The 16,729-nt window shown below is 46.9% G+C and overlaps 1 protein-coding gene across 1 annotated transcript in view; it reads right to left on the bottom strand.

Moving 5' to 3' along the window:
- The window catches only part of LOC149336661 (neprilysin-1-like), a 17,064-nt gene extending 10,314 nt beyond the window's left edge, over positions 1-6,750 (bottom strand). The window contains exons 1-2 of the mRNA XM_089554745.1: positions 6,568-6,750; positions 2,670-2,905 (exon numbers count right to left, since the gene is read on the bottom strand). Of these exons, the coding sequence (XP_089410871.1) occupies positions 2,670-2,905; positions 6,568-6,748 (417 nt within the window). The 5' untranslated portion in view covers positions 6,749-6,750. The remainder of the gene's footprint in view (positions 1-2,669; positions 2,906-6,567) is intronic.
- Positions 6,751-16,729: the final 9,979 nt, after the last annotated feature.

Here is a 16,729-nt window from a genome sequence, read left to right as displayed (position 1 = left end):
TGGGATACGATGGCCGCAGCTAGCAAAAGACAGGGTTAATTTGGAAGACGTGGGATATGCCTTTGCCCAGCAGTGGGCGTAGTCAGGCTGATGGTGATGATGACAAAAGAACGCACTATTTTTGAAGCGAGAAATGAGGCTCGGCACTGGCGGTATCTTGAACGGTTTTACTAAACATTTTAAAGAGCAGCTCTTAGCCGCCCGTTAATGTGGCTTGCGCGTTGTCGCCGTTATCGTCGTCGACGGCGTAATCGGCAGAGCTATAGCAAAGCGAAGAGCACGGCGAAAGATGATATCTGGGCGATAACGAATAGAGGGTGAGAATGAAAAGGCGGAGGAGGTGGTAGCGGTGAAAGTGAGAAAGGCGAAAGCATATGCTGCAGAGTGGGGGAGGTGAGCACAGCGGGGGCAGACGAGAGGGGTTCCGCTCAGTTCGCACTGGCTGTTGCTTAATGACTTCCTAAATCGGCTTACAGACTGCCGTCATGCTTACCACGTGCGCGGTAACCCCCTGTGCCAAAAAAAAATTACGCAGGTTCGTCGCAATTCTGCCCAACTTTAATGCAGAGCGGTTTGGTTTAGTTTATTGGGTTTAACGTCCCAAAGCGACGGAGGCTATGAGAGACGTCGTAGTGAAGGGCTCCGGAAATGTCGACCATCTGGGGTTCTTTAACGTGCACTGACATCGCACAGTACACGGGCCTCTAGAATTTCTCCTCCACAGAAATTCCAGCCGCCGCGGCCGGGATCGAACCCGCGTCTTTCGGGTGAGCAGCCGGGCACCATAACCGCTGAGCCACCGCGGCGGCTAATGCAGAGCGAAAGCTGCTGTTCTAGAATTCTTTCTGCAATTCGTTACACATTTCTTCCTGCAATTATTTCGTAAATTCCTTACACAGTGCTTTCTGCAATTCTTTACTTTTATTGCTGCCGTTTCTATGTTGGCTGTTTTTAATTATTTTATTTTCATTTTCTTTGTTGGTTTTTGTTTTGTACGATTTTTATTTTTGTTTTAGTTAATTTTGTTTTTATTTTATTTCATCCCACCATAGAAATGTATGGTTGTCATTTTTGATTTCATTGCTTTTATTTTGCGCTCCGCTGCCTCCAAAGGTCGTTTTGCATACCGACATGACCTTGAAGAACGTAAGGAGTAGTACTGTCGCTTTAAAATGACAGCGCTGGATGAGGTGGCAGGCAGCTACCCCAGAAACACCTCCGTTTCAGGTTGCTTACGTTGACGGGTTTCTGAAAAATGACGCACTGCTTTGCCTAAGTGAGGCGATTCCGCTACAAAGCGCCAATATTTCGCATTTTACTTAAGGGTAGCTTAAGCGTCGTACAAGTTCTCTAACTATATAATATATATTGAGAAATCAAGCTGCACTCAAATTTCGCATCATGGAGAACATAATAGCCGATAAACTTTCTTTTAGCCAGCTAGGTGTGCACGCTTCAAAATAAGCGGGAGCTATTCAAACAACTTTGTCTCGGGAGAATCCGTCATGAGCTACGTGCGGTAAAAATTACCAAGTTTTTATGCCGAGAAAATCGTTAAAATGAGTGACAGCTAATGTACAGAGTTCCCTGGCTTCCACTAGGCGTCGCCATGAGGCGGCAGACGGCGCTAAGGTTTAGAGTTAACAATGGTCACGAAATAAGTCTGCGGTGGGAATTATCAAAAAGCGAATGGAAGATTGCTGGCACAAAACCATAGAGGTGACGTCCGGTGAAAAGTGTAGGGCTGAAAACGAATTTAAAGAAAATGGCAAACTTTAAGACCAATTTACAACGCAGTTAAATAAAAATAAAGAAAAAATCCGAGGATCGTAGCAACTGCCACCACCCCGTTTCAAAGGGGACGCTCCTTTCATCCAGCCATCCATCCATCAGCAGTAGACGGCAGGATACCTCCATACGGCGCCCACGCATCGATGCACTCTAGGAATGCGCACAGCCCTTAGGGTGTCTAGATGCAGCTTTCTTTATCGAGGCACCCTAAAAGCTGCTGTTTGTACGTTTGTACGCACGAGCTGCGATGTTATGATAGGCGGCAGTAGTGCAGCCGCTGCTTGGTGGGTTGGTAGAATTTAGAGCCTGAAAAGCAATGCGGGTTGCCTGTGCAACGCACCAAGCAGGCTGGAGAAAGGGATGGTGTAAGCGCTGGCTCCAAATCCGGCAAGAAGCGAGCTTTTCGCGTTCGCTGGCCGCATCTTTTGCAAAGCGCCCGCTGTGAGATTCAAATCTGCGTTGTCGACGAGCCCTAGGCTGCTTACCACTAACATCTCAGCTTATCGTACAGCCTGCTCCTCGACGGGCTTTCCAGGCTATATGTGCCTCGGTTTTCATTGCAGAAAGCGGAACTTCTGTGCATATACTAGTGTGCGGTAGGTGTACGGAACAGGCGGTCAAGCTCAGGGGTCGCGGTGCCGTCTGAATTCTGTGTGAGAATTAAACTCCGAACTTTAGGTTCGTGCTGAAGTCAAACGTGCTTAATTGATCGACAGGCAAACAATTCTTAGCATGGTGCAAACACAACTTTGCAGCCTTTCAATCATAGCGCGCCTCCTGTAAGGCGATAACAGTTCAACAAGAATCGGCGCAGCAACCTTCAGAGAAGTTTGTCCAGTGGCAACCGTTGTTTATAGTTAATCAGGCCTGGAACTCACATCTCCGAGGGTGCCGTAGTTCAGCGCCCCGCTTCCGCCCGCGTAGAAGAAAACGGGCTGCAGAGCGCCCGCTGGGACGACCACGATGTTGCCGTCGTACACATAGTATGCGGCCGTCTCGCTGATGTTGAAGAAGGCAGTCGTTTGGTCCGCCCACATTTGGCGAGCCCTTGCCTTTCGGTACTTGAACCACTCGCTGATGAAGCGTCCGGTCAGTGGTATGTCTTCGAATTCGGCTGCGGGGAGATCGAAGGTCTGAGAATCTCAGAAGCGCATACCCATCTTGAACTACAAGCAAGGTGCAAGTCAACTGCATAAACATGCAGGAAAGGCGGGCATGAGTCGATGTTCCGGACAGTGTAACCAGGTGCGGAATCTGAATGGGCTTAATTTACAAGTGTTCACCCTGGGATTAGATATGAGAAACATTAGATAACCATCATATTTCAACTTCAACAGCTGTACCTTACCTGTACTAACCTATGGGGCAGAAACGTGGAGGCCAACAATGAGGGTTCAGCTTAAGCTAAGGACAACGCACCGAGCTATGGAAAGAAAAATTACAGGTTTAACGTTAAGAGATCGGAAGCGGCCAGGGTGGGTGATGGAACAAACGCGGGTTAATGACATCTGCCTAGTCGAAATCAAGAGGAAGAAATGGGCTTGGGCAGGGCATGTAATGCCAAGGCAAGATAACCGCTGGTCCTTAAGGGCAACGGAGTGGATGCCAAGAGAAGGCAAACGTAGCAGGGGGCGCCAGAAAGTTAGGTGGGCGGAGGAGATGAAGAAGTTTGCGGGGATACTGGCTGCAACTGGCAAAGGACAGAGTTATTTGGAGATACATGGAAGAGGCCTTTGCCCTGAAGTGGGCGTAGTCAGGCTGATGATGATGATGATATTTCAACTTTAGCGTCCTTAAAAGTCTTACGGCCACCGCAGACTACTACGTCTACTACTACACATAAAAAGTGTGCTGCCTATAATAACCTACTCATACAAGTACCAGTTCAGCGCCGCTTTGTTAAACAAGTCACAGATCTTGCCATTTCCTTCGCTGCACTAAATGAGAATCCCCGTGGGTGCAAATAAAACATACAGAATAATTACCCGTTTTAAATTAATGTTTTTGTGTTACCTGACAGGAATACTAGAAATGGAGGAAATAATTTTAATACTCTCTTACCAGAAACACCTGTGGGCAGCTCTTAATTGAATATCACTAGGCGAATGTATGGAATACAGTACCACTGGAAATCAAAATGGCAAGCAATTCCCTGTTCTCTATTAAGCGGTTCCACTTTTTGACGATTAAGGGTTATGTTTGTTGATATTTATGTCTCAGATCCTGGGTGTTGGCCGCCATTGTGTTGGTGACTGGGCATGTGTATCCGAGCTTTATGTATATTCTGTCGCCGAAATAACAATGTGTACAAGTGGGCCTGTACTAGCTTTGGCTATTTTCCCAGCAGATTTTGCAAGATTATTGGTTCGGTTTAGGGGGTTTAACGTCCCAAAGCGACTCAGGCTATGAGGGACGCCGTAGTGAAGGGCTCCGGAAATTTCGACCACCTGGGGTTCATTAACGTGCACTGGCATCGCACAGTACACGGGCCTCTAGAATTTATCCTCCATCGAAATTGTGCCCCCGAGAACGTATAGATGTTCGCCCATTACCGGATTTAGGCGCCAATAAAACGGTATTGTATGAATAACTAAAGAGGCCTTCATGTCTGAAATTTAAGGGAAAAAATGCTCGAATTCTGGTCGATACAGCAGCTGGAGGGTTGTGGATGTCGATAGCTTCCTCTGCCCGAACTGAGGGGAAACCGTAATATCAAGCTGCGATCGCGTTTGTTGGAAGCTGTATTTGTCCTGATCCACAGGCTTTTCAGACAGATTTCAGGTTTCTCCTGAAAGCCATGGTTACCTACGACTGGATGCAGGCAATAGATTTTATGTGCTTCTGAAATAAATTTTAGTGTAGCGTTGCCAATAGGAGAGAGAATAAGAAGCGGCTCCTCTACAGCCGCTATTCTCACGGTGGAAAGAAGAGTACAGGAACACTATTGTATAAGGTCTATTTCATATAAGTATTCCTAGTAGCCTTAAGTATATTACAGGCAAGTTATACGAGAGTTGAGGCAAAAAAATTTCTTTCTGCTGAAGCGTCGTTCCTCAAAAAAAGGTTGTATGCCGGCTCTATATTTCAAAGAAATTTATTAATTTCATGTTGGAAAGCATTCGATTGTTCGAAAACGTTTTGCGAGGCAGTGACTGTTGCTCTTCCAGATTTTGCTCTATCGCCTGTACAGCCAATTAGTAAGAGTCGTGAACAGATGGCATTCAGCTGATAATGTGCCAAAGTGGGCGCTAGGCTGCCGAGATACCACCATATGGAATCAGTACAAGGCCCTGCAAGAACTGAAGTTTTCTAGAGGCGTCGCTCAGTACACTTCAGTCTGGATTCGATATGTTTACGCTGAAACTTCGTACGTGAACCATTCTTTTATTTATTTATTTATTATACCTCAAATGCCCCAGTTGGGGTATTACATGAGGGGTGGGCTTATTACAGGCTTTGGCTTATTCTTTCGATGAATGACTTGAAGCGGTCTGGATAGATGTGGCGAACTGCTTCGGCAGGAAGGTGATTCCAGTCCTTTGCTGTCTGAACGAAAAAAGCGTTCAGATGCGCAGTGGTATGTGCTGATGGCGGGTAGACTGCTTTGCCGTGGTTAAGGCGGTGAGAGGCTCGATGTGCAGGGACGATGACACAGCTTCCAAGTGATGAGTGGTAAAACTTGTGAAAAAGGCATAGTCTGGCTATTTTGCGACGCGAATCGAGGGATGGAAGATTAGATTGCAACTTCATTTTAGTGACACTTTAATGATAGGAGTGGTTCGAATGAATGAATCTTGCTGCACGATTTTGAATGGATTCGAGGGCGAGAGAAAGATTTGACTGATGAGGTTCCCAAACTGCACATGCGTACTCCAATTTGGGACGGACGATGTTATGTAGGTAAGCTGTTTTATAGAACGAGGTGCTAGACGCAGGTTACGGCGTAAAAAACCGAGCACGCGGTTGGCGTCTTTAATATTATTAGAAATGTGGCACGCCCAGTTCAGGGAATTAGAAATGGTGACACCAAGGTATTTATAAGATTCAACAGCCGAAATTACGGAGCCAGAGATATAGTAATTTGGTGAATTTGGACACAGTTGAGCGTGTCCGGATAGTTCTTTCCATTTGTTCTACCGTTGTGCCAACGATGATACCACCTCCAAGCTCATATTCTTTTCTTTACCCTATACGTGGCCCTGACTCAACTGTGTACATTGTTAGCTCGCGGCTTTTTCTGGAAATGGGAGGCATCTTGCAGCGATATCTGCGCTTCATGCTGATTTCGCATCTTCCATGACACAGGCAATGCGCTTCTTTAATGCAAACTATCGAAAGGAGTGAATAATAGTTCTAGAAACAATGAGCTTGGAAGAACGTCCGTTACTTTATACACGTAAAGAGATTCGGTCATGTGTAATGGGGCTGTTTTAAACTACTAGCATCGCGTACATGTCGGACACAGAAAATGTTTTCACGATACTCGATTGTTCATGTGACATATCCTCATGTTTCGCTGTTACACTTCTAAAGCCAGTTGCACTTGGTACGACATTTTGGGCGTACGTACAAAAAAATGGAAAGGTCGGTTCTGTGCGACGGGAAAATAACGGATTTTCTTTCTTGACATCTTGTTATACACACTAAAAGAAAAAGATAATGCGTTAGAAACCGGAAAAGGAAACGGCGGTTGAAAAAAGTAGCACGAATTAGCCTCTTGCTGGTACCATTGACATTGCACGGGGTCAAATGAGACGGCTGGACTTAACCACTGACCATAGTGCTGGTTTACGGAGGCTTCGTCCAGTGTCTGACCGGGGCCCCCAATGTGTGCCCGTATCTTGTCCAGTTTCTGCATGGCCACGTTGCGTGCTGGGCCCGTGAGCCAAGAGGAGCCGCCCAGGGTGGCCCGGAAGGCGTCACGGACCTTGGAAAACATGTCCGCCGATTGCCTCATAGCATTCGAGCTCACTCCTGCGCAGATGCATCAACGGCCGATGTATACGTAGTTTATCAACAAGTGCACATCTGTAGAAAGAAGAGTCATCACTACAACACTCCCTGAGAATGACCAATCAACTCGGTCCTAAACAATTCGGAAACTTTTGGCATGGGCCATTCCACTACCCGTAATCAGGGTTCGCAGAGGCAGGAACTGAAATTTTTCCCGAAACTTTTGATTCTATGGTATCAAGGGTCTTCTTGTGCTCTAAGACATATCGTACATTTGTAATGAACTTGATAACGAACCTGTCTTGTTGTACGGTGCTTGCATCTTCACTTCCAGATTGACGCTGTCTATAAAAAATCACATTTTCAAAACCTCTATCTCGGTCCCGAAGAGCTTTAGGGCAAAATGGCTTAAAGATAAAGGGCGCCAATAATAGCCTTGTGGTCAATGGGTTATTATGCCGGAACGAGACCATAAACGCAATCCGCGTTGCCTAGAAACTTGAGAGGTTGAATTTTGTGCCCTGTCATTCTTGTGGAAGCCTCAGCAGCCCAAGGATTACAGCATGTTACTGCCTATCTTCTGGCACTAGTTTCCGAACGATTGTTTCACAATGACAGTGCCTAACAACATAAAAACTCACAAAAAACCTCGTGAAACGCAACTACCGCTGGCACCACAGGGCATTGGCCCAGTATTATAAATATGTTGGCAAAGGCTGGTGCTTAGTAGGACCGGTCTGTCCAACACATTTCCGATATTGGGCCGACGCTCTGTGCTGCTTGGGTATACCTGTACAGCTATACCGAATTGTACTCATAGCCGGACGGTATTGCAATCATCGCTTTTCTTGCTGGCTTTGCAGCGATATTGCGACCCCACCCACCACGAATCGCCGAGCTTTCGAATTCGTTTCAGAAGAGTTTTCAGCGGGCCACAAGCCGCAGCGTGAGGTCATCCAACACCACGAGGACTCACTCGATCGGAGGATACGGCTGGTGACGGCGAACTCCATGAGCTCGGAGACGTGGTCGTAGCAGAGCAGCGGACGATGCCGATTGTTGGAGAAGAACACAAGCTGTTGTCCCGACGTATAGGGGAGGAAGTTGTCGATAAACAGCCACGACATAATGCCTTGCAGCCCGCGTTTGCCCCAGTCAGGGGCTGCTAGCAGCACCGCCAGGGCTTGGAGCATCTCCTTCTGGAAGCGGATCTTGGTATCGCCAGTATACGTCCCGTTTGTGTATCTGGAGAGCAAGGTGGTCCACTGGGCTGCAAAAGGATTTAGTAAGGTGTAGCTCTCCCCCACCCCTTCCGTTAAAATCGGTCGTCACATGCGTCATAATTAGCCAGCCAGACAACGGACTGACTGACTGACCTGACTGACCTGGCTGTCCTTACCTGACTGTCCTGACCTGACTGACCTCACCTGACTGACTGGCTGACCTGACTGAGCCGACTGACCTGACCTGACTGACCTGACCGACCTGACTGGACCTAGCTGGATGGTTGGGTTATAGGTAGATAAGGTAAGGTGAGGTAAGTAAGGTAAGGTAGGTAGGTAGGCTTTATATTAGATTTGGCCATCCTATAGAACTCCAACGTCGGCTTGTCCGGCATTTCCTTTTACCAATAAGTGTTTTCAGGAGATCGTACTTTGTTTCAAGGTTGACTGACCACCGGTTTCTTCCCTTTCACATTTGTATTTAGTAGCAAGCCATCTAGTTGTTTGACTCCATGTAGTATCGATACTGCATCGGTATAAGAACGCGATAATTTTTTCCCGCCCATCGCTTCTCCTTCGTACGCCTCAACCATTATTCATACTGCTCCTTACCTTTGTTATCATCAGCCTGACTGTGACCAATGCAGGACAAACTCCTCTTCATGATCTCTCCAATTAACTTTGTCCTGTGTCTGTTGCGGCCACCTTATTCCATCAAGCTTTCTAATGTCCTCTGCTATGCGTCCTTCGCCTGCTATCCAGTCCATTGCGCTTAACGACCATCGGTTAACTTGCCTTCGCATTACATGCCCTGCATAAGCCTATTTGTTATTGATTTCGACATTATGCCGTTAACCCGCGTTCGTTGGCCTAAGTAAGTAGAAGTTGCCCGTACCGCCTCCAGCGCCTCATTACCAGCCAAGAACTGCTGTTCCGTTCCGAGCCTGTTGAGCAAACTTTGGTTTCCTGCAGAGTAATTTTTAGGCATAACGTTATGCTCTGCATGTATAAGTCCCTGATCTTGTTTTGGAACTCATCCGCTCAGTGACTTAGTAAGACAATGTCATAAGCGAATCGCAGATTAGTGAGGTATTCCACTATTAACTCTTACCCGCAGTTGTTTCCAATTCAAGTCACTGAATACCTCCTGTAATCAGGCGGTGCATACGGTGAAAGTCCATTGAAATCCAAGGCTGTCCTGACTCCATTAGAGATTACCTTTGTAAGTACCTTTTAGGCAGGGGATAGTAAGCTGATCAGGCTTGCATGTCCTTAACGTCCCCTTTCTTGTGGTGTAGGATGATTCTAGCGTTCTTCCAAGGTTCTGGTACGTTGGAGGTCATAAGGCATTGCGTATACAGGTTGACTAGTTTTTCTAGCAGAATCTTTCCACCACCCTTCGACAGATCTGCTGCTGCATGATCCTCACTAGTCGCTTTCAGCCATTGCATTGCTCCTAACGCTTTCCTTTTTCGTTACTCGCGGGACGCGCCATTGCTGTGCACTACGTCTTGATGTATTTGGCTATTGTACAGATTTTCGTACAAATTATAGATAATTTAACTATCTTCTATATATATTAGTAATGAATTGCCCTCTATCTCCTAAAGCACATATCTGATTTTCGTCTATGCCAAGTGGACTCTGCCCCTTTTAGGCTAACTCTGTTCTTATATTAAAGCGATAGCCTTCAATGGCGCATCCTCTCGTCCGTCCGTCCGGCGTTACATCCAGCGCCTGGGGTGACTCATCGACGAGCGCAGCTGCCAGAAGGTGACGTCATCTTCATCGACAGGTGGAGCTGTCGGCGCGGCGCCGTCGAGCGCTGCTCCGTCGTCAGCCGGTGTGCGGCAGCTAGTGGAGGAGGATGTCTCCCAAGCGGTGCAGCGATTCCGCGCCAGATGGACACAATGGTGTGGTCTCAGTCGTAACAAACATAGGCAGTCATCGGCAGTCGAAGTAGCGCGACACAGGCTTTCGCCTAGCGCACTTTAGGCTGCCAAAGTGCCCCTATAGTTTTTAAAATTTCTTATTGTGGTTACCTTGCGCTTACTGATTTGCTCTGATAGCTGCAGTTCTATTCTGTCTGAGGAGCTAGAGGCTTTCATACTTCGGCGTTTCTTAATATCTTCTTTTTCCCGAAAGAGCATACCGGTATCCTATTTAACCGTGCTATCGTCGGTTCTATGGCGCACTCCGTAATCATAGTTGTGAGAGATTATTGTTCATTGCTTTAACATTAAGGCTGACGTCCTCGGTTGAGGCTGAATGCTGGAACCTTGTTCCTCTCCTCAGATGGCTCACGACTGCGCATTGATTTCGCTTCTGCATACCACCAGCGGTTGCCCTCTGGGAAAGAGTTACCTCCGCTCGGAGGAACCAGCACTCACCTGACGTGACGTGAGGCGCCGTATAGTTACCCATGTCCCTTATGGCTGCGGTGATGAACGGGGTGGCGCTAGTCACGTGACTTCTTAGTGTCGTTACCACTGCGAACAAGGCGTGTTGAGACCACTGATTTTGTTTAAGAAGTAAGTCACAGGTGCCTTCGGAAAAGAAAATTAGAGCTGCAGCTGGGCTCACTTGGCTGCGAATAGTTTCCGAACGCTCACAGGGAAACTGATACTTCGGACACCAATACCATTTCTGCAGTTACCATCTAGGCGTTATCTGAACGATCAGATCTTAGATATTGGATGCATGTGTTTACTGATGGCTATATCACTCCTCACTACTGTCTGGATGGAATGACTAAGTGCCCCGCCGCGGTGGCTCAGTGGTTACGGCGCTCGGCTGCTGACCCGAAAAAACGCGGATTCGGTCCCGGCCGCGGCGGCCGAATTTCGATGAAGGCGCAATTCAAGAGGCCTGTGTGCTGTGCGATGTCAGTGGACGTTAAAAAACCCCAGGTGGTCGAAATTTCCGGAGCTGTTCACTACGGCGTCTCTCATAGCCTGAGTTGCTTTGGGACGTTAAACCCCAATAAACCAAACCAAACCAAACCAATGACTAAGTGCCTAGACTTCGTTTACTGTGTAAGGCACTGCCTATCGGCGTAAGCTATTGGCTACACCTGTTCTTTCCCCAGGGTAGCACAAATTCGTTTCAAACTATTTTGCTGTAGACTAAGTTATGCACGAACGGGACTTTTTCCGAGCTAAAGCAAAATTTTCATAGTGTACTTGCCTTTAAACTAAGTTGAATTGTGAAAAAATATAGTTTATTTTAGTTTTCAGTTTATGGGGTTTAACACCCGAAAGCGACTCAGGCTATGAGAAACGCTGTAGTGAACGGCTCAGGAAAATCCCACCACCTGGGCCTCTTTAACGCGCAGTGACATAGAACAGTACACTGGCCTCTAGAATTTCGCCTGCATTGAAATTCGACCGTCGCGAGCGGGATCGAACCCGCGTCTTCAAGTAGCAGCCAAGCACCATAACCACCGAGGACACACCACCGGTGGGTTGCGATTATGTAACGCGAATGTTTGAGCGTTAGCTGCGTCATGAGATCAACGAATTTGTATATTCCGGCCTAAACAACAACGCTCCCCTGTAATAACCAAGCGGAGGCACGGCAACGAGTTTTTTCCTTGTCAGCCATTCCCCTTCCGCTCAGTCTCTATGGCTTTCGCATCATAAGTCGCCTCTACAGGAATGCGACAGAGGTGAATCCCAATTCATTTTTTTTTAAAGCAAAGTACAAAAATGTCGAGGAACAGAGTAAAGGACGAGTCACGCCTTTCCGTTTCAAAACATGCTCTTTCTCTCGGAAAATCGACTCAATATAGAGCGGCAGCCGTCCGCAGCAGGGTCCTGGCCCGCTGCAAAGTTCACCGACCGAGCCACCGTGGCCGGTGGTGGTGGTGGAAAGCATTTATTTACGCTATTTACAGGAGAGAGTGGGGACTGGACTTAAGGATCAGCCCCTTACAAATTCTAGAATGGGTCCCTAGTCCGGGACCCCTGTGGCTTCCGCGGCAGCTCGGGCCCTAGCGACGAGGACTCTTTCGCTCTCTAAGGTAGAGCAGCCGAGCAGGGCAGCCTCCCAGCTCTCTCGGGTAGGTGAGGGGAAAGGCTGGTAAGCAGGATTAGAGGGGCATGCCCACACCATGTGGTACACGTCCGAGAACCCGCATCCGCAGTGCGGGCACTCCCCGTTAAAAGCCGGATTAAAATATTGCAGCACTGCCGGGCACAGTACCGTGTTGTTTTATAAGCAAAGGAGCCGACGCTTCTCGCTTTTGGTTAGCCTTTTCGCACAGGGATGAACTATGAACCACTATGAAGCACTACGAATCTGACAATTTCAACAAAGCATTTAAAGTGCCACCTCACTACTTCAGGCCATTTCACCTAAATGCTGGAACCATTAAAAATAAAATGCACGATCTGTGCATGTTCTTCGATAACCTATGGGATAAATTTGATGTTATATTATTCACAGAATCCTGGATTTCTGTAGCTGATAGTCCACCGACAACACCAGATTACATTTATCACGGCATCGTGCGGCTCGCAAACAGAGGACGTGGAATTGCTATCTTGATGAAAGCCTCAGTTACCTGTGAAGTTGAAAACGAATTAACATGCACTACACCCAGTGTTGAGTGTCTTGTGGTACGGTTGAAAAAATTCTTAGAGCAGATGTTTATAGGCCATCATTAGGATAGAAGTCCCAATTTTCGAATTCACAGAAACTTTGCTGTCAAGCCTCCATTCAATGCGAGGAGCCTTTTTAGTTTTGCCCACATTATCTCAGTTTTTGAGAATGTTATTAATGCTCAACTAGCAAATTTTCTTACTATTTTTTGTGCTATCAGCGATTCGCAGTACAGCTTCCAGAAAGAAAAATCAATTGAAATGGCCTTAAGATGAAATACTTAAAAACAAGGATAACAAACAATTCACTGTAGGCTTATTCATTGACCTCAGGAAAGCATTTGACTGTGTAAACCATAATATATTACTCTTAAAGTTGCAAGATTATGGCATACGTGGTGCTGCCTTTGGTCTTATCAAAAGTTCTCTCTCAGACAGAAAACAGTGTGTAAAAGTTGGTGACCTGAGGTCTTCGATTACAACGGTAAAACACGGTGTACCTCAGGGGTCGGTCCTGGGCCTTTGTTTTTCATTCTGTATATTAACAACAGGTGCAATTTGCCTCTTTCGTCGAAACTGGTCATGTACGCTGATGACAGATATTTTTTCTCCGCACAAACCGTAACTCAATTGAACAATGTCATAAATAATTATTTGATCAAACTTGGAGTGGTTGCATAAAAACAGGTAAACCTTGAACGTTAGAAAGACTAAGTATAATATTTTAAAGCCACATAAACCTGTGACACTGAGCTAGTCCTAAATTTTCAAGGTACTAGCGTATGGACTTCGAAGAAACCATGTCGTGGACACGCACGCTAGCAAGCCGGCGATAGACTTAAGAAACGGATGTCTCTATAAGCTGAGAGAATTACTTCCAGTGAGGATCAAAAAAGCAATGTATTTTGCTAATTTACACTCTCGTCTTTCATACTGCATTTTAGTTTGGGGAGTTACAACCATCCATAATTATAATAAACTGGAGCGACTACAAAAAAGTGTTACGTATTCTTGCAAACTTGTATGGAAACTTCAGCCAGCTATCTACTGGTCTCTTGTTTACTAAACATAATATGCTTAAAGCAACTAATTATATGACTCCAAACTGTCTCTCTATATGCACAAATATAACCTTCCAAATGCTACACACCGTCCCTTGCATGCTTGCAGCTTACGTAGGGAACTAAAACCAGTGCCGCGTACACGAAGAAATTATTGCCGGTCCACTCTTGACTACAGCATACAATTATAATAAACTTAAAACTCGCATGTGCTTTACTGCCCCGCTTAACACAATTAGACACGAATTAACAAAATTTCTAACGAGGCAATGAATACCACTGCGATCCAAATTAATGGCACTGAATAATAAGAACTGACACCGCTACTCGACCGACGGACAAGATGCGTTTTTAATCGATTAACTTTGTTTGCATCATAATGTGCTAGCATGTATTGTTTTTGAAATGTATTGATATGAAATGTATAATACTGAAATGTTGTATAACTCTTCAGGAAGTGCAAAAACTGCATTTCGTATTTTTGTAAGCTTCATGTTCATATTCATTTTGATATCTGCTTTGTGTATTCTCTTTTAGGAAGTGTAAGCATTGCATTTGCACTCGGCATAAGCTTCATTTTCATAATCATTTTTATTGTGCTGTGAGGTCCACTGCGTGATGCTGCTTGTGGGCCCACAGGGCCCAGTCAAGCTGTCTGTGAACGCGTTTTGCCTGGGCGACCCCCAACTTGTAGTTTAGAAATAAAGTGGATTTGGATTTTGCGAAGGATGACCTCTAGAGCGCTCTCGCCACATTTCCGCAAGTGGAGGTAGGGTGCCGAGTAGAGTATCCGGCTCGTTACAAATGCATTGGACAGCCTCAGGGCGTGTTTGCATCGTAACGCGCCCCCCCCCCCCCCCCCTCCCTTGTTATATACCCGGTGGACCATGCGGGCCACCTGATCTCCAATCTTGAGCAGCATCTACAGGGTTGTATCAATATTGGGCTTGCGTAGAACAATGAGTGCCAACACTCTACCTCACCGTGTTCAGGGATAGGGCTGCTAACAAAAGAGAGGTCCGTTTTGGTGATGCACTTCGGGTTGAGCGGAAAATCAATAACACTGCGAAGCGGGAGGGGCGACACCTGTTCGTGCCGAAAGGTTACCACCGTCCATTGATCCCCGAACATGTGCCTCGGCTCATTAGTTTTTATCACCTCAGCAGTACCTGGTCACCTTTTGCTCAATATAGAGCGTTACTAAGCAGACAGCAACCGATGCGTAAATTTGTTATCCACAGCAAGGATAATCTACGATTACAGCGTATCGAGCCGAGCCTCTCAGCACAGCTTTATATAGAAGGCATGAAGGTAACTAAACAAACAGGGTATGCGCTTACGTTTTCCTTCGTAGTGGTGCAACAGCGTGAAATTGCTCCCGTTCCTGAAACGGGGGAATATGAAAACAAAGCCTCTGAACTGGTTCCTGAGTCTTCGTGGCCCCCCTCGGCGGAGCAATCGCTCGCGTTTCGTGATCCACTTTTCCCAGATGTAGCTGGTCGTGAACTGCACAAAGCGGAAGAAGAAAAAGTAAAGAAAAAACAACCATGATTTGTCTCCTTCACCGACAATTCTAGGGCGTCGTGGCGTCCTATTCCATGCTATGCATCTGGTGCATCCATTTTAATGCAAAGACATCAATTATTTGATGAGTGGCGTGTACAGGACCTGTCGGCAGTGGCTGCCATCAGAGCATGTCCGCACGAAAATGACCATTCGATAAATAATTGGCAGTGGCTTAGCTCTGGTTAAGCCTGGATATACAAGCGAGAAGCTGTAGTTATGCTTGGCTTGACGTCATGGCTGTCGCAGTTCGCGCACAATGCACTGGGAGCACCACGATAACGGTGTAGGCAAGCGCGTTATATAGCCCTCCTTCCGCATGCGTAGTAACTGGGGTAAACACGCGGCTCCGACGAAAGGTCAAACGGTGGCGAGGAGGGGTGCACATCGCAGTAACGCGCGGCTGCGCCGAAAGGTCAGGCGGCAGAGTCGCGGTGGTGGTTGCGACGGCCGCCGCTCCAAACACCTGCGCCTCTTCTGTGACGTCACTCGGTTCTGCGCACGTGCAGCTGCGACAAATTCTGATCACGGAGCATACGCCAGACCTGGTGTTGACTAGCCTAGTGAACCTTTTCGCTTCAAAAAAATTAATAATGGCTTTCGGGTCGTAGCTTGCATTAGTCTTCAAGGTTTTCACTGATTTAGTGTAGTGACAGCAGAACGTCCTGTCCTATACAAAACTTGTCACGCAGGCTTTCGTCGGTACTGAAATGCGGCTACCGCGTTCGCCGGGGGCCTCCAAGTTTCTAAGCACAATGGGGTAAGAAAAATCTCCGCCTCTACCGTAACCAAGAGTATAGTAAGCATGAAATGTTTACGGGCATCAGAACGATGCAGAAGCGTACGCGGACACGACGAGACGCAGGCCTAACAAGAATGTATATGCAGCGCGTTCAAAACTGTCTAAAGTGCTGGTCAAATGTTTAGGGGAATCCCCCAAGGTGGAGTAAAGGCGAGTGCGTAGAGGCGAAAGCGTTTTCCGCACCACTCTACCTATGTGACACTGGTGACGTCACCACTGAATTACGTCACACAATTGATGGCGAAGTAATGATAAATTATTAATTAGTGATGATTTACTCATTATTGACTAAATACTAATTAACTGCTAATTAATGACGCTTAAGCTTCGCCTTTAGGAGTGGAACGCGACAGCGTGTTGTAGCGCTGCCAGGCAGTCCACGGAATGCCACCACCCGTTCGGCGCGATGCCATGCCCTTTGAACGCGACGCTTTCTGGGGAAAGTAAATGGCGCAGTAATTCTCTGTCATTTCGGTGGACACCCGAACAGCACAGTACAGGAAGGGGAAAACGCCACCACCCGTTCGGCGCGATGTCTTGAACTTTGAACGGAACGCTTTCTGAGGAGTAAACGGCGCAGTAATTCTCTGTCATTTCGGCGGACACCGGAAAAGCACAGTACAGGAAGGGAAAAACGCCACCACCCGTTCGGCGCGATGCCTTGAACTTTGAACGCAACGCTTTCTGAGGAAAGTAAATGGCGCAGTAATTCTCGGTCATCTCGGCGGACACCCG

Source organism: Amblyomma mixtum, chromosome 7 (assembly GCF_055824585.1).
Source record: "Amblyomma mixtum isolate Tamu chromosome 7, ASM5582458v1, whole genome shotgun sequence".
Lineage (NCBI taxonomy): Eukaryota > Metazoa > Arthropoda > Arachnida > Ixodida > Ixodidae > Amblyomma > Amblyomma mixtum.
Note: the sequence above shows the minus strand (reverse complement) of the source record. Positions and strands in the feature narration are given on the sequence as shown.